Consider the following 25,404-nt stretch of genomic DNA (forward strand, 5'->3'; position numbering starts at 1 on the left):
GCAGCACCCGTTTTCTTCATCAAAAAGAAAGACGGATCACTGAGGCTCATACAAGACTACAGGAACCTCAATGCAGTCACAAAGAAGAACAAGTTCCCAATCTCACGCATTTCGGACCTCATTGACAGACTCTCACATGCTAGCATACTTACGAAGCTTGATCTGAGATGGGGGTTCAACAACATAAGGATTAGGGAAGGAGATGAAGAGAAAGCCGCCTTCATTACACATCGTGGCCTCTTCGAACCCACTGTAATGTACTTCAGTTTCTGCAATGCTCCTAGCACCTTCCAAACAATGATGAATACAGTCCTCGAAGACTTAATTCGCACTGGAAAGGTGGTAGTCTACCTAGATAACATCCTCATATTTACGGACGATCTCGATGAACACCGACGACTAGTGAAAGCAGTTCTACAGTGCCTCCGGGACAATGACTTATATGCCAAACCAGAGAAATGCTTCTTTGAACAGTCCTCAATCGAGTATCTTGGCATGATCATCAGCAAGAACTCAGTACAGATGGACCCTGCTAAAGTCGAAGGTGTACTTGGCTGGCCCGCACCAACAAAGGTCAAACAAGTACAGGCCTTTTTAGGATTCACGAATTTCTACAGGCGATTTATAAAGGACTTTGCGAAACTCGCACGACCTTTAACGCTTCTCACCTGTAAGGACGTGCCCTGGCAATGGAAGGAAGAGCAAGACCAAGCCTTCAGTGCACTTAAAACGGCGTTCACTTCAGCCCCGATCCTACAACTCCCCAACGACACTGCACCATACTGTCTAGAGACAGACTCTTCAGACTATGCAACTGGTGCAGTACTTGAACAACTAGGAGAGGACAAGCTATGGCATCCAGTCGCATACTACTCTAAGTCACTCAACGAACATGAGCGGAACTATGAGATTTATGACAAGGAGATGCTTGCTATTATTCGGGCACTCGAAGAATACCGGCACTATTTAGAAGGACATCCAGAACCCATTGAGATTTGGTCGGACCATCTCAACCTTACATACTTCCGTCAGGCACAGAAATTATCCCGGCGCCAAGCGCGCTGGTCATTATTCCTCACCAGATTTAATTTCATTCTCAGTCACTGACCTGGAAAGACTATGCTACGTGCCGATCCTTTGTCCAGGAGGTCAGACCATGAGAGGGGGGTAGACAGCGACAATTCGAACCAAATGCTGTTAAAACCTGAATTTTTCGCTATCAATGCGATTCGACCCGCTCACGCATCTGAAGTTGATGATGCTCAACTACTGGAAAGGATCAAGAAGGCACTCACAGACGACATGATGACCAAGGATTATCGTGCACTTTTGACTACAGGACAGCGCAAATTTGGGAAAAACCTCACAGAATGGAACTTTGAGCACGGACTGCTGCTCCATCGCGGAAAGGTTTATGTCCCCAAGAATCAACAGCTACGCCTTGACCTAATAAAACTCCATCACGACACCTTACCAGCCGGACACCCCGGCAGATTCAAGACGTTGGAGCTTATTACTCAGAATTATTGGTGGCCAGGAATGTCTGTAATGGTTAAACAATACGTACAACGTTGCGACAGTTGTCAACGCAACAAGTACTCAAGAGAAAAACCATACGGACTACTACAACCAAACGAGGTATCAGGAGGACCATGGGAGATCGTCACAGTAGATCTCATCACACAACTTCCTCCAGCCATGGACTTTAGGGGAGAGAAGAAGACGGCAATACTTGTCATCGTGGACAGACTCACGAAGCGAGCGCACTTTTATGCAACGGATGATACAGTCACATCATCACAAGTCGCTAACATATTCTATAACGAAGTCTTCAAACTCCACGGATTGCCACGCCAAATTATCTCAGACAGAGGTAATCAATTTGCGAGCAAACTATTCCAGGAGTTTTGTCAGAAGCTCGGTATAAAGTCAACAATGTCCACTGCATATCACCCCCAGACAGACGGTCAGACAGAAAGGGTTAACCAGGTGTTGGAACAGTATCTGCGAATGTACTGTAACCATAGACAGAATGATTGGGTCTATTACCTACCGACAGCAGAATTTTCATACAACAACCAGACCCATGAATCCACCGCACTTTCCCCATTCTTTGTCAAATATGGCCGACATCCAAAAATGGCACCAGACGTACACGAATCAATATGTCATCCCTCATTGGAACATCTATTCGCCCACCGATCTGAGGCACAAGAACAGGCAAAGGCAGCATTGGAAGTTTCAGCTTCACGAATGAAATGGTACTTTGATGAGAAAAAGGGAGAAGTCCCATTCAAAGTCAGAGATCTAGTTTTACTCAAGGGAAAGGATCTCAGAGTAAAAGTCAAGTCCGCGAAGCTAGGGCACATAAAACTTCGGACCTTACAAAGTACTTCAGAAGCTAGGCCCAGTCACATTTAAACTGGAACTGCCTAAGCAAATGAAGGTCCACCCAGTCTTCCATGCTAGCAAGTTGATCATGTACCATCAAGACACGGTCGCAAACCGCGAACCCCCAAAGCCCCCAGCCATAGAAATCGAAGGAGAACCAGAATTCGAAGTTGAGGAAATACTAGACTCAAAGGTTGTAAGGGGAAGGGTCCAATACCTCGTCAAATGGAAAGGCTATGACCATTCTGATGATACATGGGAACCCTGAACAAATCTTACCAATGCCGATGAACTTCTTCACGAATTCCACAGGCAACACCCAGATGCAGCCAAAGCACCAATCAGGGTCGTCACTTTTGGTGGAAAACGCTTCGAATTATCCTCATATGAAGTTGCACCGATCTCCACACACCGAATCAATATGTCCGACCATCCAGACGAGTTCTTCCTATATCATAAGATGACAGATCTCGCCAAATCACTGAAAAAATCCTCAAATGAAGCGGCAGGATGGGATATTTATGCAGCAGAAACGCATGAAATCCCCCCGCATTCACGAGCTGTGGTAGGAACGGGAGTCACAATTGACCCCTCCAAGCATACCTATACATGAATAGCTCCACGCAGCGGACTGGCTGCATGAGGAATTGATGTGGGCGCAGGAGTCGTCGATCCAGATTACACTGGGGAACTCAAGGTCGTACTAATCAACACAACAGATTTCGTATTTTCGGTCAAGCCGGGAGATAGAATAGCCCAAATAATCTTCGAGTATTATGCAGAAGGGCTTCCCTCCTGAAGCTATCAACCGTTGTGAGCAACTAGAAGGGGTAATAAAGGTTTTGGCTCCTCGGGACAATGAGCCTTGAGAGGGGGGTAGTGTCACAGATTTTCGCCACAAAGTCTGCACGTGACTTTTTTCACACCACAGATCACGTGCTTCACCAATATCTCATGCCACTCAGCCACAGATGTGACGCGTAGAGATCAGGTGATAGTCCACATCACATGTTATGGTCCAGACCCGTGGATGATACGGTCGGACCTGTCTATTCCAGGATACAATAGAGGCACCCATTTGGGAACAAAGGGAACAAGGACTATTGTTATGCATCGGCCTTCCACTTCCTATTAGTTTAGCCAGAAGCCTAGATAGGTACAATGTTCACACCGGAGAACAAAAGGGAAACCAAGATAGGCACGATGTGCACACGCATTACTGCGGCAACCATCGATCTTCCCACTTATTGTTCTACTTCCGGACATCCTATTGTTTCATGTACAGCCATTCGCTTATACCCGTAGATAGGTAGCTTAGGTAAGATAGCCCGCTGTACATGTATATAAGACCAGCCATGTAGGGGACGAAACCTCAGATTGTTTCTCCTCATCTACTACCTGTAGCACTCACTGAGCTCACCAGCTCCTTCATATATCTCTCACTCCTCCCTGCATCTGCCACATCGACCAGTAAGTCAACAGGCTCTTGCACCACATAGGGTTCAGGGGGATACTTTTGGAATCAGGGAGATTAGGGTGGCACGTTCCACGTGACTGCCCCTTTTTGTCTCTTTGATCTCTTGTCCGGTGTTACCGTGACAGTACCTCGGGATACTGCCTGCATCCACGTGGTCGAGAACAATGGTATCCAAAAAACTGCCTTGGTACTTTTGATTTGATCTGACCAGATTATCTTGAGTTGATGAAGAATATGTTATTCTAAAAAATAACCCTTAGGCTGGACGACCACGGGCAATAAAGGTGGTAACCTATACGCCAAAGCTAGGCACCAAATAACTGAAATTTCCGAAGTTGTTCCTTATAATGGCGCTCAGAGCAGCCAAGGCTTCGAAGTGTGAAAGGTGTTCCCTCTAATGGCATCTACAGAGCCAGGGCTTTCAACTGATCCTGTTTATCTGGGCCTTTTGTGACCGAGCAGGATATGAATAAAAAGGGAGACAGAATTAAGTACAAGGATCCTTTCAGACCCCTGCCAAGCTCTGCTCGGCTGCGTCCACAGCATCATCATAAAGACCCCATCTTTTAATGTTACAAAAGTTAAAAGGGCTTTATGATAGCCATAGCCCAGATTATCTCGGGGCAGTTGTCATAGGCATGGTACTTCTTTGGCCCTGTTCATCAGCTCAGTACTTCTTCGGCCATTGTCGTTAATTATGGATTGGAGCAGTTCTCCGCTCACGGATCAGTCCTGACCCTCAATCTGCTTGATCCACTTCCTCGCCAATTCTCTTCATCGGTTGGACTGTTGAGGTTGGTTGGTTCTGGAGGTCACAAATAAAACAACCTTTGGCTGGGCACCAGGGCAGTGGACCCTAATCTGGAGGTGATGCCTCAAGGGTGGATGCTCTTTTACACGAGCTCGAAGTGCCTGACCAGGCGAGGTCTTCTTCAGCCAACTTGCTAGTGCTAGCTACTTATAACTATGGAGACAACCTACAGCAGTCTGCAGTTGTGAGAGGGTCTTAACAGCCTTTGATTATTACACTGCCAGTGTCCAACAACTTCCAAGGGTCTTCTAGTACCCTGGTTCACTGGTCATTCCAACTGAGTGTTCCCATAGTTCGTTCTGCCACTAAGTGCCTATTTACTATGTGGCTATGAATAACTAATTCCCTAATAGGTCAGGTTAGCAGCGGAGATGAAGGCTGCACCTGGTGCTGCTTTGGCACTGAGCAGGTGTGTTTAGTCCCTCGACATCTGAGGTTACGCAGGTCACACTTTATCAGCAATTCAGATGATTGCTGTCCTACAGCATTGAACGGAAGCCCTTTCTCGTGGAGCTCATATGTTGAGATAGCTATCTCACTGAGTTGCCTGCGTGAGACTTTAAAAGGTCCTCCGAGGTTCAGCGTTTGCTATTAGACAGTAAACTGTCCAGTCACATGGCAGCTAAGGCCAAGGATAGTTTCTATGGGCTTGGCAGCTCCACCGTCAAGATCACCGGTGCACTTTAGCTGTGGTGGTTGTCTTATAGCAGTACCCTTTTAAGGAGTGCTGTGTCCCTCTGCCCGAGCTCATTGCACTGTCAACAGGCTGAAGCCCTCTGTGCCTCAATGGGTTTTAACTGCCCAGTTCTGCAGAGTCCTCTTTCACCAGAGGTTACAGTAAACTTGTGACACATTCTGTGCTGACTTTCGTGGAGGCTTGTTTAAGGCCTTTTATCTGACTTGTCATGCGCTCATTCATTTTATTGGGGTGGCATCCATAGCCTGCCTTGCCACCTAAGGGCTCTAACAATCTCTTCAGTCATTTTTGCCCTGATGCAAGGAGGACGGTGTTCTCGAATAACCTTCAGCACTCCACCTAGACGGTAGACCCATGTGGTGGCTTTATTTTCACATGGCTGTCTGCCTACTGTGAGGGAGATCCTACTCCCTGGGGCCCCCCAGCACTGCCTGTGTTGATCTGGGGTTGATGCTCGTCGGGGCTGCCTGCCTTGTTCTGATGAGTGGTGGTGGTTGCAATGACAGATCTAGGTGTCCTGCCTGGGCGGTGTTGTGGGCTTGAGCCTATGAATGGCCTGCCGGGTATTGTCGTCGATGTCAGAGTCAGCTTCTTGCTGGTTGTTCGGAGCATCAGGGGTGTCGTTGGCAGATCCTGCCTGGATGTCGCTAAGTGCCCGCTGTCATCAGTCCTTGGTTTATTGACAGAGGGAAAGTGGAAATGGGATGCCTGAAGTGGCAAATGAGGGTGATATGCATACGACCTGGGCAGTCGCAGCGAGATGAAGGTGATATAGTGATAGCCAAAGAGAAGTCCGGACTGAGGTGGCTACCAGTGCCCACAGCTCTAAGGAAGCAGTTTCGAGTTAGGTTATGGATCTAAAGAACCTGCACATTCCACTCTCACCTGACCCGCCAGGGTCCTTTGACTCAAGTAGAAGGGGTGAAGATCTAACTCGAAACTGGGGGGTAGGCCCCAGCTCGAACTAGTATATATCTTAGTGGGGTAGGACCCCTGATACCGGGAGTAAGCCCAGCGGTACCCTAATACACAAGATTAGGCCATAGTGGCATGCTATGGTGTGCTATGACGTAGCCAAGTCCAGACGAGTCTGTAGAAGCCTCGGTGCTTCTACATGGTCTAGGTCTATGATGTCATCGTGACATAGGGTCACGTGGCTTGTGAATGTCCGAGGGATGTCCAAATGTCCCTTGGTGGTGTGAGTATCCTATGATAGCCACGTGTTGAGTCCCTATATGGTAAGGATATATGGTGAAGTGGTCCAGGCGTCCTATCCTTGGAGCGCCTAGAAGGTGGTTACGACGATGATCGTAACACTCAAGTTTCGTGCTTACGTAATATTCAAGCGCCCTGTGGCTAACAGATGAATGGCATCACCCGACCTTAACTCTATCGTCTTCGCGCCTGTGGAACTGTGGAACACGATGAACAGGCAGGGATTGCAATTCCCGTCCGGCCAAAATTATTGAAGATCAAATTTTGATTGATCCAGGTGTTCTCTGCCCTGCATTTAATAGCGAAATCTTCGGCCGCACCTCGTCCAACGGGTTCCATGGTGGTTACCTGCTCTCTTCTACTACGGACCGTCACGGGTCATGCGATCCATCTTAATTTGGAGGAAGTTAATGTGGACCTAGCGTCCGTGAGTCAAATGTAACCCTCTCATCGCTATTCTTCTGTAGCTCTTCTCTCCCCCAAGTGTCCCAATCCAGGACTTCACATCCGACATCTATCAGCGTGAGTCAGTGACTGAGAGTACCAATCACGCCAGGTAAGTCCATCTCCGGATTGTCGTGTCGTATTCGGGATTTACGCCAACATTTGGTGCAGGATATGCGCCAGAGCCATCCAGAGACCATCAAGGGTCATGAGCATAGCGTATCCATCAAGTTCAAGTTCATGCAAATGGCTGTTATACTAACTCGATCTGTGAATTAATCGTTTCTCCGAAGCCGACAGATCGCGCATCGTAGGATTCTTCGGTGATGTGTGCAGAACTTAAGAACACGGACACCTTATCTTCGGGACTGCTCAGGTTTCTTCAGCCTTTCGGTTCAGCACTTCAACGCCAAGATACTTTAGCCTGCAAGGCCAATGCTTCCCCTGCGCTTTCGCTGATTTTGCGATGCCTTGCTCTGATGGCGAATTCCGGCACTCAATCGGCCTCAGAGTTTATTGCAAGCCAGTAACTGCAATTGATACATGCAGATGACTGAGCAGTTTCCAACACTTATACAATCCGGATAGTAGGCGCCGTATTCAGTCTCGAAATCTCGAGGAATCGCGGGAGCTTTATGAATAATCCGTGGAACAAGCCACTAGCAGCCATGTACGGACGAATACTGTGCCATACGAAAAGTAGGTCTCTACGCCAGAAGCATGGCCAGCGGCTCACCCAGATCTCCAGCTGTATCATCAAAGAGCTGTGCACGGCTCTGTAGTGTCCGATTTGCAAGAAAATGTGGCCATTGCGGCTAACAGTAGATGTTTGAGTTGCAATAGTGATAAAAGATGTTAGGTCAGAGTGAAGTCGGCTGTTCGAATGTCCATCTTTGTTCTCATAGTATTTGTAATAATAAATCATTGTATGCACTCGTAGTCGATATCTCGCAAGATCTCTTTCAGTATCTCAGTCACCACTCACCAATAGCTGCTACTAGGGGTGTCCATCAACATTTTATTTGTTTCTTGCCGTCGGGTTTCAAGGTAGGCATGCAGGCCAAGGTCGTTACGCACATGAGTGCGCGCCACGCTAGCACGGGCGCTATGCACGCGTGATCGCGTTTGTGGCAATACCCTGACAATACCTCTACCTTTTCTACTTACCGTTGATCAAGGCGTGAATAACGTCTTCAATCGCCTTGTTCTTGCATTCTCACATCATGTCGCTCGAGACGTACTGGAAACAACGGGAACAGCTCATCCGCGAGGATCGCGCGCAACGCGTCGATACGGCCAGAATCCAGTCTCTGACAGAGCTCGAGAAGAGAGCGGATCGCATTGTGCGCGACGTACGTTCTGCCGAGGCGAAGTCGATTTGGGCCATGGACAGCCAGTCGATATTCGATTACAATCCAGAGGATGCCACGCCCAATGTCTTCCCGGGAATGGCATTCTTGACAGGTATGTCCGAGCAGGACGCCTTGTGGCACTCAAGTGACAACTATCAGCCCGAGAGACGGTGATGAAAACGAGACTGTTTCAGATTCTGAGCAAGGTAAGCGAATTCATTGCACCGATTTCAAGGGGCCTCTGGAACTCACGTCCACCGAAGATGCCCAAAGGCGCCCTTCTACACATCCATCTCGATGCCACCGTCAATGCTCAGGTCTTGCTTAACCTCGCCGCTGCTCAGCCCAACATGCACGTCCGTGCGTCAGCCCGCCTGACCATTCGCAACGTCAAAGCTATACTCCCGGAGTTCAGAGCACTTCCACAGAGTGAATTCACTGATCGGACTAGCTTGACGGATGCATCGTATACAGGGAATGAGTGGATTCCGCTTCATAAGGCTCGCAAGACGTTCGATGAAACACTCGGCGGTGCCGATGGTTTCGATAGCTGGTGTATCAGCGCCCTCATGATTAACCCTTCTGAAGCCTACGGCACTCATGACATGCCAACGAAGGTATGTCTCATGTTGTCGATGCGCTGTCAACCCGACTCAAAACCGAACATCCTGTAACAGATTTGGGCGAAGTTCTCCAATATATTCCGCATATCTCATGTATGTTTGTCTGTGAGATATCAAAACAGTGACATTGATATAACCTGTTGGGCAGCCATTGGTGTATTACGCGCCAATATTCGAAGAATACATACGTCTGTTCCTACTTTCTTCTGTAGAGGATGGCATTTCCTTTCTTGAACCTCGAATCAACTTCTTCCACAAGTAAGTACCGAAACTGCGCATTGCAATTTCGGCCCTGATTTAGACCGCTAGGACCATGGCCGGAGCAGACGGTACAGAGAACATCTCGCATCGAGAGTGGTTCGTGATCTTTGAAAATGTCGTGAATGGCGTCAAAAAAGAATTACGACAACAAGGACGGGAGAACGAGTTCACCGGTGCCAAGGTATAGTTGGGCTTTATGGTACAAAACCGTCCGTTTGCCGCTGACTGCCAGCGAAGATCATATATACCACGGTGCGGCTCGTCGCGCCGGAGGATCTCGAATGGTACCTTGAAGACTGTCTACAGCTGAAGAAGGAGTTTCCCCATCTACTTGCAGGTATGTTGCATCTGTCGCATTCTAGCAACAGTGTCGTCTTATAATTCGGCTTATCGACAGGCTTCGACCTCGTCGGTCACGAGGACTCCTTGCGTCCGCTCATAGACTATATCGAGCCTCTCACTAGATTTGTCGAACGCCAAAAGGAACTCGGGATTGACGTGCCTTTCATCTTGCATGCAGGCGAGACGCTCGGTGACGGCAATGCACCAGATATGAACTTGTACGATGCTATTCTCCTTGGTACCAAACGGATTGGACATGGGTAACTCGCATTGCTACATACGATATCTCATCTGATGAATGCCGCAGGTTTTCACTTGTTAAGCACCCCAAGCTCATGGATATTTGCAAGGAGAGGGATATTGCCGTGGAAGTGTGTCCTATCTCGTAAGTGACTTGTCGGGTTTCATAGCTTCTTTGTTTTGACAATTGTGCCGTGCACATCGTCCAGCAATGAGATTCTGGTACGGTCTTTGTGGATGTTGCATCTGCTCGCAGCTTGTGTGCTGACCTGGAGTGATCCACAGCGTCTGACATCGTCCATGCCCACACATCCGCTACCGATACTCGTGAACCACGGCGTGCACGTCGCCTTGTGTTCTGACGATCCTGCGATCTTCGGAAACATGGGATTATCGTTCGACTTCTTCCAGGTCAACCATCTCGTCTTCATCTCGTTGACATTGATAACCTGATTAGCTGCGCCTTGATAGGTACTGGTTGCGAGTGAGGTCACCGGGTTAATGACCCTTGGCGAGTTCGCTCGTGACAGTATTAAGGTGCAACTGACTTTATTCTCCACAAGAAGACGCATTTCTGAAGACGTTACATGTTAGTACTCGTCTCTAGACGATGCAGAGAAGGTACACGCCCTCGCACTCTGGGAAGAGCGCTGGCAGCCATTCCTCCGATGGGTGGTGCAGGAACAAATGACAAGCAACTAATGTTTGCACAATGTGGCACGTACTCGTCGGCTATTATCTTTTGGATGGAATTTAGATCAATCAAATTCATGATGATTCTATCGCTAAAATGCCCGAGAAGCATGGTATCGTCGGAATAATGTGGTGGATGGCGAGTAACTGTCCATGTACTACTATGGCGTGCATTTTTACCTCGAGAGCTCATTGATTAAAACAGCATGTGTTTAAATGGATAGGTGCCATCACTGGCTAGCTCTCCAGTGTCTATAGGCCTGGTTTGGAGATATGCGATGCCGCCGTCCTAGATCCTTGAGACAGTGAGTCGATGGAGTGTGGCCTAGTTGTGTCTCAATCGCTCAGACCAGATTTACTTCCTCAGGTTATGGTACCCGACAATGTGATCGCAACTGCAAGAATTTTCGATGCTCAGAGCTAGTTCGATGCAGAGCATCCCTCCAGTGGCATTTATGATCAGCATCATTGATAGTAAGCCCTACATCATCTAAAAAATGAAGAACTGTCTGTTGTCTGATCGTCGTGATCGAAGACCATCTTCCATCTAGTTTTTAAGTCCTAAATGCGATGTTTGCTACGATAGTCCGACTTCTCCTGATTTCCGCATGAGCAATCATACTGTCTGATGTTGTCACTCAGCTCCGGTCATTGTGCGTCTTTCTTTCTTCATCTTTGCCGTCCGTGCTCGCAGACTGTATGCAACTTAAAGGATCTCTCGGTAGAGTGGGGTCGATGCCTTCAACCCACGCAATATCGACTTTTCACAAAGCCCCAGCCGCATTCATGGCGGAGAAACGTGAACACTGAAGCAAAATCGCGATACATTTTCTTCATTCCATCCCACATGCTCTAGACATACGTCGTAAATCTCCTTCGCCGCGCCAAAGGTTCGAATTGGATCCGCACAGCTTAGCCTTGCTTCTGGGCCGCAGGTGCCCAATGGCGTCTTCTTGGCTTGTCAAACTAAATTCAAATCAACCTCAGCCACGAAAAACAAAGCTTCGTAATGCTTTTTGATATCCTATTGCCTCCAATTCCAACTGGTCTACGCATGATTTCAATTTGTTGCACTGGAGTGCGCTCTGCGAGGCTGGGTCAGGCGTAGGTTTTGCCATCATTCCTGTGCTTTTTTGCTGACTCACGTCATAGCTAGTCCATTTCAGCATCATTCCAATCAGCCCTCTCCGTATGCAGCCGGTCAGCCGGTCCATGTGATGCTAGCAGCTCCCATAGGACAATTATCTTTCATAACACTAAACGGATGGCCTGCGACTAGGAAGCATGTATACATGAAGGCGCAGCATTGTTATTTCGCGGGGGGTATTGGCCATCGACTTTTTTCAGTCGTGTCACACCTCAATTCTGTCCTCTCAAGGCACCTCCCTCGACTTCGAATTAGATTCATGGACTTGTCTAGTTCTCCACCATCCGCACGCGTTAAAATTCGGTGCATTCGCCCGTGATGAAGCATGGTGAATGGACGCGTACATTGACGGCAGTCGCTAGTCCCTTTGCAACCACCTTGTGATCGCATAGGAACACGTTTGAATCGCAAAATTGAGCGGCATCATGGTGCACTTGGGGATTCTGCTCTCGACCACTCACAACAACATTGGTGTATCTGTCAAATTGTCCATACCTGCTTCCCTTCTCGACTTTGCGTTGTCGTCATCAGTCCGCCTCGCGCCTAGATTTCCGATGCTTGGTGTCGACAATTTTCGTGGAGATTCGATTCGTTATCAACACCCTAGGCTTGCAGCATCTACGAATAAAAAGTTCCGGCCACAACTTGGACCCGTCCGCGTGCAACGGAGCAACCTGCAAGGCGAGAAAAATGCCATGGTGCCTTTCGCTCATTTAGGCATAAGTGCCTTTTCACCGTCTGTGCCGGCTGAGACAAATGTGCGGATCTTTGACTCAAGAACAATCCGGGCTCCGAATTGTCAAATCATAGCGGAGCTCATCGTTGTGTCCACACGATCAGATGGCCCAGAGTGCGGAAACAGTCTCGCCGATACCTTCCATACGTCGAACGCTATTACATCGCGTTGAAATATCGACTTCGGCAGTCCACCACACACTGCGTCTGACAGTCTGGGCTTGTCTCGGAATCGACATAGTCCCCGTGCTTTCTGGATTTCACAATCTATTGACCGCATTGCATAAATGTCGACCACTGTTCTCTCGCAGTGCCACGACGTCAGTTGGAAAATTGGCGCAGAGATCGCGCCATGAATTGGTGGTCGGTCAGAAATTTTTACCAGGACGAATGTCAGACTGGCGTTGGCGGCTGCCGCAGCGGAAACCATATGACCCCTTTTCCTCCAACAACCCAGCCGCAAAGCCTCCACAGCATGCCTTCTTCCGTACCAACAGCAAATCTGCCGAGGGTATCTGTATTTGTCCATCTAGCGGTGGACGATGTTCCGCTCGCTGCTCTGCAGTCCACATGCGCGTGTCCGTGTGTCAGCGCGGGTGGCCGTACGTTCCTGGTGCACCTAAGACAAGAACCGGCAACCAGCCGATGGAGTGTTACACATGCGATCCTAGTGCGGCGGAGAAATCCTATTCTTCGCGATAATCCAGCCTGTTACCGCTCTATTGGGGCCAGCTGCCGGTATGCCTCAACGGCGTGCAGTAGAGTGCGCATTTATGCGTGTTCCTGGTGTCGGAAGCGTTCATTGAGCTTGGTGGGAGAGACCAGTGTGATCATATCGTCCCACCCTGGATATCTTATCTGATTAGGCACCGCCCAGATGCCGGTCACGGCTGCGACGTCACGCGCTGCCCTCCTCTCATCCCGCGACGATCCCATCTACGTGCCAGTTGACGTGGTTCGATCCACATGGTCAGCCGAGGATCGTTCTCACCCGTGCTCTGAGCGTGCTCTATTGCACCAGCTCCCGGTCGCTCGCAAAACGATTCGAGCAGTCCATCTATCTGATTTGACAAACGCCATCAGGCTAGGCAACGTCCGACTGCCCCACACCCTCCCATCAAGGGGACCTCCAAGCATAATCTGGTCGCGACCAGGCTCATGATGCGCTCCTATCCCCATCGTGCTAACGCTGACGGTATCATGTTTAACCGTGCCCACGGGCGCTCATCCCCATGTCTGCGAACGGCTGCTTCCAAGCACTGTTTGGTGTGGACGGACGGCACAGGCGACCTCGACGCACTGCGGCGATTCGGGCATAGCGTCACAGACGGTGGAGACGTTTCCTGTGCGATGTCCGATTGTGCGTCGGAGGTCCGTCCGACGAATACGGCCAACATTCGGCTGCGAGGTTGCAACGGCCTGCTCCTGCTGGAAAGCTCTGTCGCACGAGCCGAGCGCGGAGACATGTGCGCTGTGGTGTTCGGGTCTGCCCATAAGGTCGCCGGTGATGATCACATGGTTGTAAACTGTGCTGCACGCGAGGGGCTACGCCAAGACATGGCCATTCCACCCGAAAATAGCTCCTCGGATCCGCGCAACAGGACGCTATGCTGAGTGAGGATTCCCTTCCATCGAACTCTGGTGAGAACGTTCTTGGCGTCGCGATTTGACAGGCTGACTATGTAGACCAGGCACATCGTATGCACGTACAAGCTTGAACCATTCACGCCATTGATTGATCCTAGCAACTATCTTACAAAACGGGCCCCTTCTGAGACGTGACCGTTTCAACAGTACATTTTGGCCATAACAAGAAGTGTACGAAAAGAAACACATCAGAAAGCTGAAAGGGCGAAAAGAACAGCGTCTGCAATATGCGTGCACACGCGCAACGCACATGTCTACCGTTGCGGTCCTCATGCGATGACTTCCTCCTCCGGCTTGCTGGCCTTCTCGTCATTTGCCTCGAGCGCGAGCCTTTCCTGACGTTCCCGGCGACGCACGCCTGCAGCACTTTCCTTGCCCAACAGCTTCGTGCGACCCTAGAAACAGCGAAACATCATACGTTAGAATTCTCCCGCGAAGAATCCGGTAAACAAAATACAGACCTCCTTGAACTTGAGGTAAATGAGCACGACAATCACGGCGAGCCAGTAGAACACATAGGAGAGGATGCTGCCAATCGTCGCACTATTCGTCCAGCCGAAGATGGCGTTAAAAATTGACCAGCCGTCACTGTCCAAGTTATTCTCGGGGTTACAGCAGTCGAGATGCCAGACATTTCCTTGAACATCGAACGATCCCGGGCCATCGCCTCCTGTGTCGTCGACATCTGCACCGACGCTATGAAGAGAAAGAAGGACAGCTGTCAGCGAGAGCAAAAATATCTTGGAGGACGTGCATACATGTTGTCAAAGTGCTGCTCCTGAAAGTCCCAGACACCCCTGCTGAACAGTCCGGCACCGATGAGGAGAATGAAGTTCGTCATCACAACCATAAATATCGTCAATGCTGGGAAGGCGCAAGTTCAATCACGCGTTTCCAACACGCTGAATGCTAGAAACTCACTCGTGCGACTGGCAAAGGCATAAATGAGGTATCCACAGATGCAGCCGCAGATGAAGCCGACGATAGCAGCGATCGGAATCGCGGTGGCACTCTGTCCGAGCGACACACCACCGACGAAGACGACAGCTTCCATGCCCTCACGCAAGACGGTGATAAGCGGCAGGATGAACAGTACCCAGCGGCCGGCACGAGTCGATCTGTCCACGCCTGAAATGAAGAAGTGGCAAGTCAGCTGCCAGACAATCTCCCGGTTAGCCATAATGGCAAACGCACGCTTTCCGGAGAAGGCGTTGAGTAGCTTGATGCGCCACTTTGCCTTTGCGCGGTCCATCTTGAGCATGGTAACACCCATAACGAAGATGATGAGCGATGCGATGACCGAGAAAATTCCTGCAGGCAGCACCGGTGAGCGGAGTGCTTTTTGCGGCGGTAGCACGCGTCTTCTCACCTTCCCACAGCTCCTCTGTACTTGCCCACAAATTGGACGCTTGGGTGAACCAGATGGCGATGAAAGCAGCACCGATAGCAGCTGCAATGATCAAGCCGAGAAGAGAACCAAAAAATATCTGCAGCCGCATCTTGCGCATCAGCCGCTTCATCACGAGCTCGCGGTCGCTTTCGTCCAGGAGCTCAGGTGCAGATTCATCGCCGTGCTGTGTCGATGAAGCCGTGTCAGAATGTGGCTTCGCTTCGTGCTCTGCATCGCCCAACTCCTCCTGCGCATTGTGTTCCGTCAAGCCCAGCGCCGTTCCGTCGCTCTCCTTCACGATCTGCTCGACGAGACCGAGCAGGACGGAGACGATGATGGCCGCCTCGAGGGTCTCACGAAAGACGATGAAGAAGATAGGCACGGAGAAGACGCTCTTGCCCATGGTGTGTTACGGCACGATGTAGGACGTCGGGCGGTGAGTGGTGCGTGGGACGCGACACGGGAGGGCTGAACGCGACAGGGCAAGGCCGGAGTGCCCTGGCATGGTGGATGGAGTATATGAATGGTCGGGGCAGAATGCGGACTATCTGATAATTTTCGCAATCAGGGCCGACGGCAAAATATCTTATCTGATATGATAGCATCCGATGGATCGCGGCCTTGCGAGAACGTCATGCCTGTGCTTGGCACACTCAAATTGCTGGGCATCTCGCTTAAAGACGCGCTGGTATTCCTCCCAGCGCAGGCCGATTTTGCACTTGCACCCTGCTGACCAGGACGTGTACTGCCTCCATCGCGAAGTCGAGCAATCCAGCGGAGGTGAGTGGGCGGAGAAGAGCGCGCACAGACTTCTGCATCAGCCAAGAGGGTGCGTAGCCACATCCAGCCATTCCCAATCCGCCGTTTTGGGGTTTGATTATCAGCAAGAACCATCGAGATCCTCGATCATCTCGGCCTTATCAGATAAAACTTCCCTTGCCAGTGTCCCTCGCTGCTCCTTCGTCGAGAGGCACCCTACCGCCCTTCTCCCCGTGCGACTCCGACCATCGCTGCCGCACCCTGAAAACTGAGCGGGCATTCGGTCCACTTGAGCCAATTTCGCCCTCCTCAAACCGTCTCATAGAACCGCTGCTCTCTCCCTCCTCGCCAGCCATCGCCCACCCCAGCACCTGCTGGCCAGCAAGAGACAAGGATAGGACGAGATGATGTGGTCTGCATTCGCCCTCATCGCCGCTGCCGCCCCCGCCCTCGCGGGCATCCACGAGATGTGGTGGAATATCACGTACGTTGAGGACATCAACCCCGATGGCCTCTACCCGCGTCGGGTCATTGGTGTCAACGGCTCGTGGCCGTAAGTGAACCTCCCGCACTCGCGTTTCTTAACATACTCACTCGCCGCTTTGACAGCCTACCAGCCTACGCGGTCAACTCGACCGACTCTCTCGTCGTGCATGCCCACAATAGTCTCGACCAGCCCGCGACGCTGCACCATCATGGGATGTTCTTCAACTCGACATCCTGGATGGACGGTGCCCAGCAAGTCGGCCAGTGGTAAGTCCAGCCCATCGTCTTGATCGCCCACCCAAAACACGGACTAACACATTGTCACATTAGCGGTATTCCTCCCGGCGAGGACTTCACCTACGTCGTGCCCATCAACACGTCTGGGCAGTCAGGAACGTACTGGGTGCATTCGCACGCCGGGGTTAGTACCGTCCTCCTAGTCATTGCCGTAGCGTGTACGCTTACCGCCAACCTCACAGGGCCAATACGTCGACGGTCTGCGCTCTACCTTCGTTATTAATCCCGAAGAGGAGAAGTATGATTACGACGAGGACTACACCATCGTTATCGCCGACTGGTACCATGACCAGCAAGCCAATCTCCTTACCGAGTTTATCAGCATCTCCAACCCTGGTGGCGCAGAGCCTGTGCCCGGTGCGTGCCTGACCCGCGCTGTGTGATTTTGTAGAGTGCTGATCGCGAACGCCCTGATGAGTAGACGCACCGCTGATGTATTTTCTCAAGACGCAAACAGGCGAATATGTGCCGCCTAAAGCTGGCTCAAACCCGTATCCCACAACGGCATCGGTGGGCTTCAACGAGAACGCGACGCTATCGTTTGAGGTGTGTCCATTGCGAGTTCTGTTTGTCGAAGCATCAATGCCGACGTGCACGTCAACAGGCAGGAAAGACTTACCGTTTGCGGGTGGTGAACAACGGTGGCTTCGCAGGCTTCTTCTTCTGGATCGACGGGCATCAGATGCGCATCATCGAAGCGGATGGGGTGCGTTGTTGTTTATCAGTGTTGTGAAATGATGGCGGCCAACGCTTCGGCAATTTATCAGACAGACACCGAGGAGTACGAGATCGACCAAATTAATTTGGGCGTGGCGCAGCGCTACTCCATCCTGGTCACCGCGCTCAATGACACGACGGCCAACTACGCCATCCATGCGAACTTTGATACGAGTATGTTCGACACCGTGCCCGACACTCTGAACCCGAGTGAGTGACGGACCCCTTCGCTCACATGTGCCCTCCTCTCATACACTTGCATGCACAGATGCGACTTCGTATATCGTCTATAACACGTCCTCATCAGCAGACGTTGTAGAGAACACGGTGGACGGGTACCTGTTGACGAACGACACGCTGCTCGTCCCTTACGACCCGATTGGCATTGTCCCTGCAACGAAGACGATCCCGCTCTACTTTGAGTTCGACACGATGGATGACGGCACAAACCACGCGACGGTCAATTTCACGACGTACAACTCGCCAAACGTGCCCTCAATCATGTCCATGCTCACACTCGGCGAGAATGCGACCGCCCAGGAGGCGTACGGCCCGAACTGCTTCGTCGTCGACCACCTTGACGTCGTCGACATCGTCCTCATGAATGGCGATTCGAACATGCATCCCTTGTACGTACCTCACTCCCATCGTGTGCGTGTCCACAAGCTCGGCTAACCGTGTGCACGCATACAGCCACTTGCACGGGCACACGATGCAGCTGGTGAATTACGCGCCAGATTATACGAACCCACCGCCCATCAACGAGTCGCAGGTGAACCCGATGCGCCGCGATACCGTGATCATCCCCTCCGGCGCTGCCTACACTCTCCGCTTCATCGCCGACAACCCTGGCGCCTGGTTTTTCCACTGTGCGTTTCATCCTGCACCTGTTATCACCGTACAAGCATGCTGATCTCAAGCCCATCCGCAGGTCACATCGAGTGGCATTTGGAAGTCGGTCTTGCGGTGGAGATCATCGAGGCCCCGCTCATCGCGCAGGAGCGCAACAGCATGCCATCGAGCATGAACGACCAGTGTGCCACACTGGGCAAGCCGTACTCGGGCAACGCCGCAGGGCACGCGTCTGCAACTGACCTCAGCGGGCTGACGACCGGCCCATTCATTCAGAACAACGGCTGGCATCCGAGAGGTATCGGTGCCATGTTCGGGTAAGCAATCCCTTCCACCTGTAATGTCATGTTCGCTGATCATCGGTGCGTCCTTCCCTCTCATGCAGATGTGTCTTCACGGCAGTGCTCGGCATGGCCACGGTGGTGTGGTACGCGCTCGGCGGACACATCTCGGAGGCGGAAATAGAACACGAGGAGCGCCTGCGCCTCGAGGCCAAGGCCGCACGCGGGCGGTTCTTCGGGCTCGCGAAGAAGGTGAAAAAGATGCGCCACCACACCGAAGACTGAGATCGAGGAGGATTGTGTCATTGCACCAATATGGTGTTATGTTATCGTTCATTTGTGATGTGTAGACGTCTGTCCGTGCACTATGAATTGTAATTTTTTGGGTTGATAAAGCGCATGGTCTTGATCATCAGTTCCCAAATTACCCATTTGAGCAATGTCGTATCGTAGAAGGCGGGCTCTGCATCGCACAACTTCGCCAGCTGGTGACTTCGGACTTCCTCATCAGCGTTTCATTCGCTCCTTTCCAAACGAGAAGTGGCCCCTATACGGATGATGTCGGCACATTAGATCTAGAACACCCCAGACGTACACCCTTACAACCCAAATACCCCACAGCGCGATGATAGCGGCGGCAGCAGGCCGCCCCTCCGCCGTTTACTGGTTCTTCCGCTCCTCCCAACCCACCGCATGCCCAGCATCCACGCCCACATCCACGCCCACCAAGCCCTCATCAACGGCCACCGACCCCAGCGCGCCCACGACGAGACCGACCTCGTCTACCTGCCAACCCGCCACTCGTGCCTTCTCCACGAACGTTGAGAAGTCCGCATCCACGGCGTGCAGCGCCGTCTGCACCGCCGCAAGTGCGACGTCGAACGAACGCGGCGTGCGCCCTGCAAGGAGCCGCGCGGTTTCGTGCGCGTGCGTCCACGCCTTGAGCGTGTCGAGTGGTGTGTGGCCGGCCTTCATGCAGACGTGGATGTGCGGGAGCACGTGGGCGTGTGGGCTTGGCCAGAGAAGGTAGGCCTCAGAGGAGAAGATGGAGAGGATGCTCTCCAGGTCCGCGGCGGAGAGGCGGAGTTGGGCTTGTTTGTTGTTGATGGGCGAGGCGAAGAAGGGTAGGGCGAATGACAGACCGGACATCCCGGTGAGAGAGGCGAAAGATGCGCCGAGATGGCATTTCGCGAGACGTGGCCTAGACGATGAGCTGGTGTCACGTATCACCGAGGGGTCGGTGAATATGCGCTCATGGGAGGCGACGACCTCTGGAGAAAGAACGGGAACATTGACCGCATTCCCGCCTATATGATCGTTCGACTGAGCATTGAGGCCCGACCGGATTCGTGAAATGTACCTTGTTCCCTCGACCTGGCGCGATATGTCATCCAGAGGATGCTGGCTCGCTGACGGTTGAGCGTCCGGAAAATGACCACTCTGACGGCGATGTAATTTCCAAGGAGATGGAAGGAAAGTAGTGTGAGAAGTACTCCATACGTCGCAAGGGTGCTGTGTACATAATGCATCACAAACGTTCCACACTATGGACGAATTCGCGCAAAATGACCAGTCAGACGACCGCTTTGTGAAATTCATGATTAGAAGCCGAACTCACCAGCATACCCAGAAGAGCGAGCACCGTCTCCTTGCTACCATCCTTCGCATTGAGATCACCAACATCTCCCTTCACAGTCCCACTACCACCCTCAGCGAAATGCACAGTCAACGCCGCCTTTGACCCTCCAGCCACAACACCACACAGCGCACGGAACGCCGAACTCCCGCAGAGCGCCGCCACGCGTACCGGAGAGCCCGAGCACGACGCAAGGAACGGGACGTGATAGATGACACAAAGCGAGCCGAGGTGCGGGGAGAGCGTGTCGAGCAGGATCGCAGCGTCGTTGAACACATCGGCAAGCAATCGGTAGGTCTTGGCCTCGGGAAAGAGCGAGGTTCCGAGAGCATACGCGGAAACGATTGCTGCAGAGGGACGAGGCGGACGTGCCGCGTGAGTAGCGACTGGGTGACGTGGAGGTATCACTGACTGGTCAGCCGGAAGAAGACATCCTGCAGCGCGGTGAGGAAGATAGCATGTGTGGCTGAGGCGTTCGCATTCCCAACGCCAAAGCCTGTCGAAGTACGTCAACACCGCCGTCTTTGCACCGAGCACGCGCAAAGCTTGGCAAGAAACGTACCGATGAGCACCGCTCTCGACGCGATCAGTCCTGCAAGAGAGCTGCAGAACGCCTGCAGCGCATTGTATATCTGGTATCTAGAGAATATTATAACACGTTTATATACGCGAGATCACCAATATGGTCAGCGGTAGCATATAAATGATGAAGACGAGCTCCTACTGGAGGTAATCTGCACAGGTAAAGTCATCGCGTCGTCAGTCACAAATCCAAGTCTCCTTACATGATAGCAAACGCACCTGGAGAGACACTCGCGGGGTATCCTGCAGGTAAGAACACGTTGCTGAAGAACCTGCGCCAATCAGTCCGCTGCCGCCCAACCCTCACCGAGACGTTTGAGCTGCTCATCGACGGCTCTATGTCTGTGTCTGCGTGTGCATTCTGCAGAGAAACGTTACACTATCAGCAATCCGTTGACAAGATGAAAGAAAGTGCAACCTGCCTCGTTGAGAGGTCCCTTGGGCTCTGAGACAGGAATATCGATCGCATATGCTGCAGTGAGACGGCCAGAGTCGTCTCGTTCCTGAATGAGCATCGCTTGCTTCCAGATCTAGTTCTTCTCGTCTATATGTTGAGTTGATATATGCTATGTCTCTCGAACCTAAGACGCCAGGAAGAGAGGAGAGGAAGGGAAGAGTCTATAACAACAGGAGTGTAAGGATGCTGCAACAGCGCCGCCCAGGCATGCTCACCAGGCACCTTAAGTAAACGCGATCACGTGGCACATATATACGACGCGACACGACAGGACACGACATCGACAACACACGACACTAAACACAAAGGGGTTTGTGCATCGAATGCTAACGCGTTGCGCATCCCAACAGTTCGCTCCGATACTTCGCAATGGGACATTACAATTGTCACATAAACCTCTCCGCTAGCAGAATATATGCGAACTATATGGACATTATAAATGCAATTTGCTATAGACAACCCCATTACGCTTCTCCTCAATCTCTCGAATCTCTCATGAAGCCCTCAACTAGTACTCCCCGCGGATTCTCTGGTATATGGTATAGATCTCCGCGCAGCGTGCAGCCACGACAAAGATTCCCAGTGCGTCATCAGACAGCAGCTAAGGCCGTCATCATCACTGAGGAAGCCAGATGTAACACTGGTAAAGGGGGTCCTCCGGGCCTTTCCATCCAACTGCAGGAAAAAGACGAATAGGTTCAGCTTGGGAGAAGTCTCTCGAGACTTGGGAGACTGAGAACGTACCACATTGCCAGCAGTCAAGCAGGCTCTCGGGATCGCTGCAACGGTCATCCTTCGTGAGCAACGGAACGTATGATATGCGTACGCAGGCCATGGGCTTACTATTTCTTCTTAACCTCTAATAAGCGCGGATAGTTGTCACCCCAGTACGAGTACGTATGGTTCGGCTCGTATACATCGCCTTCATTCTGTGGAGCCAAATAGGCATCAACGTGTGTCCCGGCCAAGATGACACTGGGAAAGTACTACTCACGAAGTATGCGCCGCTTCCAGGGGTGATGTCCCGGAACTTCTGGGTATGCTCGCTCACTTCGAGGTATTGGGTCGCGGTATCGTTCGTGGTGCTGTTCCACGCCCAAGTACTGTGGACCGAGAGCTAACATTGAAGGCACACAACTTATCAGCATCATGGGATCAGCACCGAGAACGACGAGCGACGCACATGCCACAACGAGTCGCGCCATGCTGGAGTGACGCTCGTCGTATTCGCAGTATAGTTATACAGGAACGGGGTGCTGACCACGACATACGGGCTGGCGAACGGAAGAACATCCGTGATGACCTTTGAGAGCGTCGCACGGCCTTCCTCAGAGTCGAAAAGATCTGTCGTGAGCAATCGCGTGCCGAGCGTGATCTCCGTAGCAACCGCCTGAATGAGCATGCACGCACGTCAGCGACATCAATGCATGCAAAGGTTTAACAAAACTCCGCTCACCGCCTCCGCCGCCGTCACATACTTGCTAAAGAATGCTAGGTAGCTGTCCAATTCCTCGACGATCGCCTCGCCTCCCAATGCCACAGCAAACTCCGCCACCTCTGCCATGCTGCTGTTCGCCTCGGCATTCGAGAGAAGCGGGTTGACATAGATCATTTTCGGGCCTTGGATGTGCCCGCCCCAACCCTCGAGACCCCAGTGGTAAGTGTTGTTCACGAGGAGGTCATACCACTCTGCGAGTACAGTAACGTTGGAAGAGGTGAAGGTAACGTATGCGCTGCGTGGAGGGTGAGAGACGTGCGGCTGTGTAGCAAGCCGGGAGGACAAACATACACCTGAAGCGTCATCCTCGGCGCAAGCTCGTGAGTATTCTCTATCACAACGCCGAACGCGCTGCCGCCTCCGCCACGGAGCGCCCAGAAGAGATCCGAGTTTTGGCATTCATTGGCAACAAGGAACTGGCCGGACGGGGTGACGACTTTCATTTGCCTCTGCCGGAAGGTTGGAGTGAATGATGCAAAACATTAAATGACGGGAAAGGCGCCCAACTTACCACTCGGTCAACTGCAAGCCCGTATACAGGCGAGAGCACACTATGGCCACCCCCCTAAAAACACAACAGATCGGCTTCCCGTGCTGCGATTCTCCAAACCATTGGATAAATGCGCACCAGGGTGTAGCCACCACCAGTGCCAACGGTCTGGTGGTACCCGGCGATGAACGTGCGGTTTATGCTGTCAGCATACTGCAGGACTGACTCGGCGATGGCACCCGGCTGTGGTGGACAAGAGAAATGCGGCACGCGGATTCAGAAGGTGAGCAATGCTATCTGGGTGAAATCGGGGAAGACACGCACACCGATCGTTAGCGCATCATAAGTGGTGCTAGCAGCGCAGCCTTCAGGGACGAACGACGGGTTGTAGCTGATCTGAGGGCGCGCGGATGCTTCAAGTAAGACTTCGCGCACACGCTAAGAGTGGCAAGTCTACTATGGAACGTACTGAGTTCAAGTTGGTGACCTATTCGAATAATCTAAGTCAATTGTGCTCCTAATCGAAAGAAAGAAGGATATGCGACATACCCAGAGCGCCAATGTACCCTTCCCGCTCGAGCGGCCCTTGTAGTCGTGTCCTTTGTTCTTCACCGAGAGCCGCACACCGGTCAATCGCGAGAACGTGAGCGCCGCCTGTACGTCCTTGGCTGATTGCACGTCGATCTTAGTATCGGTTGATTTTGAGGATCATCACAATCACGATCAATCTGAATGGCACTTACGTAGTACGGCGGAATGTTGCCGAGCTCGCAGTCCACATCCTCGTACGCGAGTGGGTCAGATGGGTCGCTGTAATCGAGCAGACACCCGCTGTTGTTCGCCACCTGGCATGTCTCCCATTGCGGCTGCCCCATCGCAAGACTATCAGCGTTCGTGCATCTATTGTACTAACACGGCAACTCACCATCATATATGCGCCAAAGTAATTGACCCTGAATATGGGATCCGTATAGTTCTCCTGGATGGCCTCGCACAGGTCGTCGTCCCTCTCGACTGCCTTGCCATTGTACTCCGCAAAGCACGGAAGCTCAAAGGGCACAGCCCTGTACAGTCGCCCTCCGACAGTCTTGTTTAGTTTCACAAGCTCGTCCTTGAGGTGCGAGTGGCTAATACCCGCAATCGCAGGGGTGGCAGCAACGCCAACAAAGGCGACCGCGCGAAGGAGGTGAAGGAGTGCTAGCATGCCTGGGGCGAGCGAACTACAACCCTCCGCGACGATGGGAAGTGCGTTCGAGTCGTAAAGAACGCCAACTTGCGCGGGACGGCGTCGGTAGCGCGCGTGCCTTTTAACGAAGGGCGAAGGGTGAAGCGGCCGATGCTGGTATGTGGATGCCGAGTTGCCGAGAAGGGGTATATGAGCTGCCGACTGAATTGCTTTGCGGCCCGTCGCCTCAGCCTTCCGTCAGAATGTACGAGCGGACGCAAGCGTAAGCCAAGAGGTCTTCTCATTGATACCGTAGTCCAAACGGCGATGAAGCGGAACTGAGGCTGCAGGTTGTTGAATGCGACATGACGAGGATCTGTCGTCCGCTGATGCCCTGCTTGCGACTCGGTGCCACAGTAAGTACCGCGTACGTACCTGAGCAGGTCAAAACCGAGAAAATCTCCCGTAACAACGATCGCAGCGCAGATAGGCACAGCGACACGTGATGATGATGTGGATTGAATATTGAGATCCCATCGTGCGCTCGTCTCGGTTATATATTCTACATTGACGATCTCTATGACGTCGCAATCGGATTATAATGCACAAGACGGAGAGCGAAGGCGCTCACCCACGCGTATGCCCTAGCGTAGAGTCCAAGGCCGTTGTGCTGACTATTTTGTTCAGGAGTACTTAGCTCTGAGGTTGTCGGGCATCTT

The 25,404-nt window shown here is 51.9% G+C and overlaps 8 protein-coding genes across 8 annotated transcripts; 4 read left to right on the plus strand and 4 right to left on the minus strand.

Moving 5' to 3' along the window:
• Positions 1–2,723: 2,723 nt before the first annotated feature.
• On the plus strand, positions 2,724–3,163 carry LAESUDRAFT_771341 (uncharacterized protein). The gene has a single exon (XM_040913792.1). The coding sequence runs from the start codon at positions 2,813–2,815 to the stop codon at positions 3,002–3,004; it is 192 nt and encodes a 63-aa protein (XP_040765727.1). The 5' UTR covers positions 2,724–2,812; the 3' UTR covers positions 3,005–3,163.
• Positions 3,164–8,183: 5,020 nt separating this feature from the next.
• Positions 8,184–11,020, plus strand: LAESUDRAFT_742694 (adenosine deaminase-related growth). Its single transcript, XM_040911209.1, has 15 exons — positions 8,184–8,499; positions 8,547–8,593; positions 8,651–9,004; positions 9,065–9,103; positions 9,159–9,268; positions 9,320–9,452; positions 9,509–9,608; positions 9,669–9,873; positions 9,921–9,998; positions 10,063–10,075; positions 10,139–10,264; positions 10,325–10,390; positions 10,448–10,685; positions 10,752–10,851; positions 10,914–11,020. Exons 1-13 carry the CDS (start codon positions 8,259–8,261, stop codon positions 10,553–10,555), a joined length of 1,620 nt encoding a protein of 539 aa, XP_040765728.1. The 5' UTR covers positions 8,184–8,258; the 3' UTR covers positions 10,556–10,685; positions 10,752–10,851; positions 10,914–11,020.
• A 1,253-nt stretch (positions 11,021–12,273) lies between these two features.
• On the plus strand, positions 12,274–13,218 carry LAESUDRAFT_91292 (uncharacterized protein). Its single transcript, XM_040914875.1, has one exon. The coding sequence runs from the start codon at positions 12,534–12,536 to the stop codon at positions 13,128–13,130; it is 597 nt and encodes a 198-aa protein (XP_040765729.1). The 5' UTR covers positions 12,274–12,533; the 3' UTR covers positions 13,131–13,218.
• A 1,126-nt stretch (positions 13,219–14,344) lies between these two features.
• On the minus strand, positions 14,345–15,868 carry LAESUDRAFT_650379 (Ftr1 protein; the record flags this gene model as incomplete). Its single annotated transcript, XM_040904242.1, has 6 exons — positions 14,345–14,470; positions 14,537–14,771; positions 14,834–14,939; positions 14,997–15,203; positions 15,270–15,386; positions 15,445–15,868. The coding sequence occupies 6 exons, from the start codon at positions 15,866–15,868 to the stop codon at positions 14,345–14,347; spliced, it is 1,215 nt and encodes a 404-aa protein (XP_040765730.1).
• Positions 15,846–16,494, minus strand: LAESUDRAFT_91431 (uncharacterized protein). Its single transcript, XM_040914876.1, has one exon. The coding sequence runs from the start codon at positions 16,357–16,359 to the stop codon at positions 16,030–16,032; it is 330 nt and encodes a 109-aa protein (XP_040765731.1). The 5' UTR covers positions 16,360–16,494; the 3' UTR covers positions 15,846–16,029.
• A 134-nt stretch (positions 16,495–16,628) lies between these two features.
• On the plus strand, positions 16,629–19,142 carry LAESUDRAFT_713277 (multicopper oxidase; the record flags this gene model as incomplete). Its single annotated transcript, XM_040906957.1, has 11 exons — positions 16,629–16,777; positions 16,834–16,977; positions 17,041–17,131; positions 17,190–17,364; positions 17,429–17,553; positions 17,612–17,713; positions 17,775–17,934; positions 17,993–18,353; positions 18,418–18,593; positions 18,656–18,893; positions 18,962–19,142. 11 exons carry the CDS (start codon positions 16,629–16,631, stop codon positions 19,140–19,142), a joined length of 1,902 nt encoding a protein of 633 aa, XP_040765732.1.
• A 375-nt stretch (positions 19,143–19,517) lies between these two features.
• Positions 19,518–21,590, minus strand: LAESUDRAFT_758120 (DUF647-domain-containing protein; the record flags this gene model as incomplete). Its single annotated transcript, XM_040912414.1, has 8 exons — positions 19,518–20,164; positions 20,218–20,401; positions 20,476–20,840; positions 20,906–20,989; positions 21,056–21,132; positions 21,218–21,227; positions 21,295–21,423; positions 21,494–21,590. The coding sequence occupies 8 exons, from the start codon at positions 21,588–21,590 to the stop codon at positions 19,518–19,520; spliced, it is 1,593 nt and encodes a 530-aa protein (XP_040765733.1).
• Positions 21,591–21,868: 278 nt separating this feature from the next.
• LAESUDRAFT_91704 (FAD-binding domain-containing protein) lies at positions 21,869–24,985 on the minus strand. Its single transcript, XM_040914877.1, has 14 exons — positions 24,446–24,985; positions 24,264–24,386; positions 24,070–24,204; positions 23,990–24,007; positions 23,845–23,916; positions 23,659–23,763; positions 23,542–23,595; positions 23,322–23,479; positions 22,989–23,265; positions 22,716–22,922; positions 22,527–22,649; positions 22,376–22,461; positions 22,277–22,311; positions 21,869–22,207 (listed from the first exon to the last, which is right to left on the minus strand). Exons 1-14 carry the CDS (start codon positions 24,722–24,724, stop codon positions 22,149–22,151), a joined length of 1,731 nt encoding a protein of 576 aa, XP_040765734.1. The 5' UTR covers positions 24,725–24,985; the 3' UTR covers positions 21,869–22,148.
• Positions 24,986–25,404: the final 419 nt, after the last annotated feature.

Source organism: Laetiporus sulphureus (genome assembly GCF_001632365.1).
Source record: "Laetiporus sulphureus 93-53 unplaced genomic scaffold LAESUscaffold_13, whole genome shotgun sequence".
NCBI lineage: Eukaryota > Fungi > Basidiomycota > Agaricomycetes > Polyporales > Laetiporaceae > Laetiporus > Laetiporus sulphureus.

What these genes read in the sequence shown, in the direction of transcription:
- LAESUDRAFT_771341 (XM_040913792.1), top strand. Translation starts at nt 2,813, where the DNA reads ATGTCCGACCATCCAGACGAGTTCTTCCTATATCATAAGATGACAGAT.
- LAESUDRAFT_742694 (XM_040911209.1), top strand. Translation starts at nt 8,259, where the DNA reads ATGTCGCTCGAGACGTACTGGAAACAACGGGAACAGCTCATCCGCGAG. An exon ending in ATATATTCCGCATATCTCAT is followed by an intron (nt 9,104 to 9,158) that starts GTATGTTTGTCT and finishes CCTGTTGGGCAG; the next exon opens with CCATTGGTGTATTACGCGCC. An exon ending in ACGAGTTCACCGGTGCCAAG is followed by an intron (nt 9,453 to 9,508) that starts GTATAGTTGGGC and finishes CTGCCAGCGAAG; the next exon opens with ATCATATATACCACGGTGCG.
- LAESUDRAFT_91292 (XM_040914875.1), top strand. Translation starts at nt 12,534, where the DNA reads ATGGCCCAGAGTGCGGAAACAGTCTCGCCGATACCTTCCATACGTCGA.
- LAESUDRAFT_91431 (XM_040914876.1), bottom strand. Translation starts at nt 16,359, where the DNA reads ATGGTTCTTGCTGATAATCAAACCCCAAAACGGCGGATTGGGAATGGC.
- LAESUDRAFT_91704 (XM_040914877.1), bottom strand. Translation starts at nt 24,724, where the DNA reads ATGCTAGCACTCCTTCACCTCCTTCGCGCGGTCGCCTTTGTTGGCGTT. An exon ending in ACTTTGGCGCATATATGATG is followed by an intron (nt 24,387 to 24,445) that starts GTGAGTTGCCGT and finishes GCGATGGGGCAG; the next exon opens with CCGCAATGGGAGACATGCCA. An exon ending in TTAGAGGTTAAGAAGAAATA is followed by an intron (nt 22,312 to 22,375) that starts GTAAGCCCATGG and finishes TGACCGTTGCAG; the next exon opens with CGATCCCGAGAGCCTGCTTG.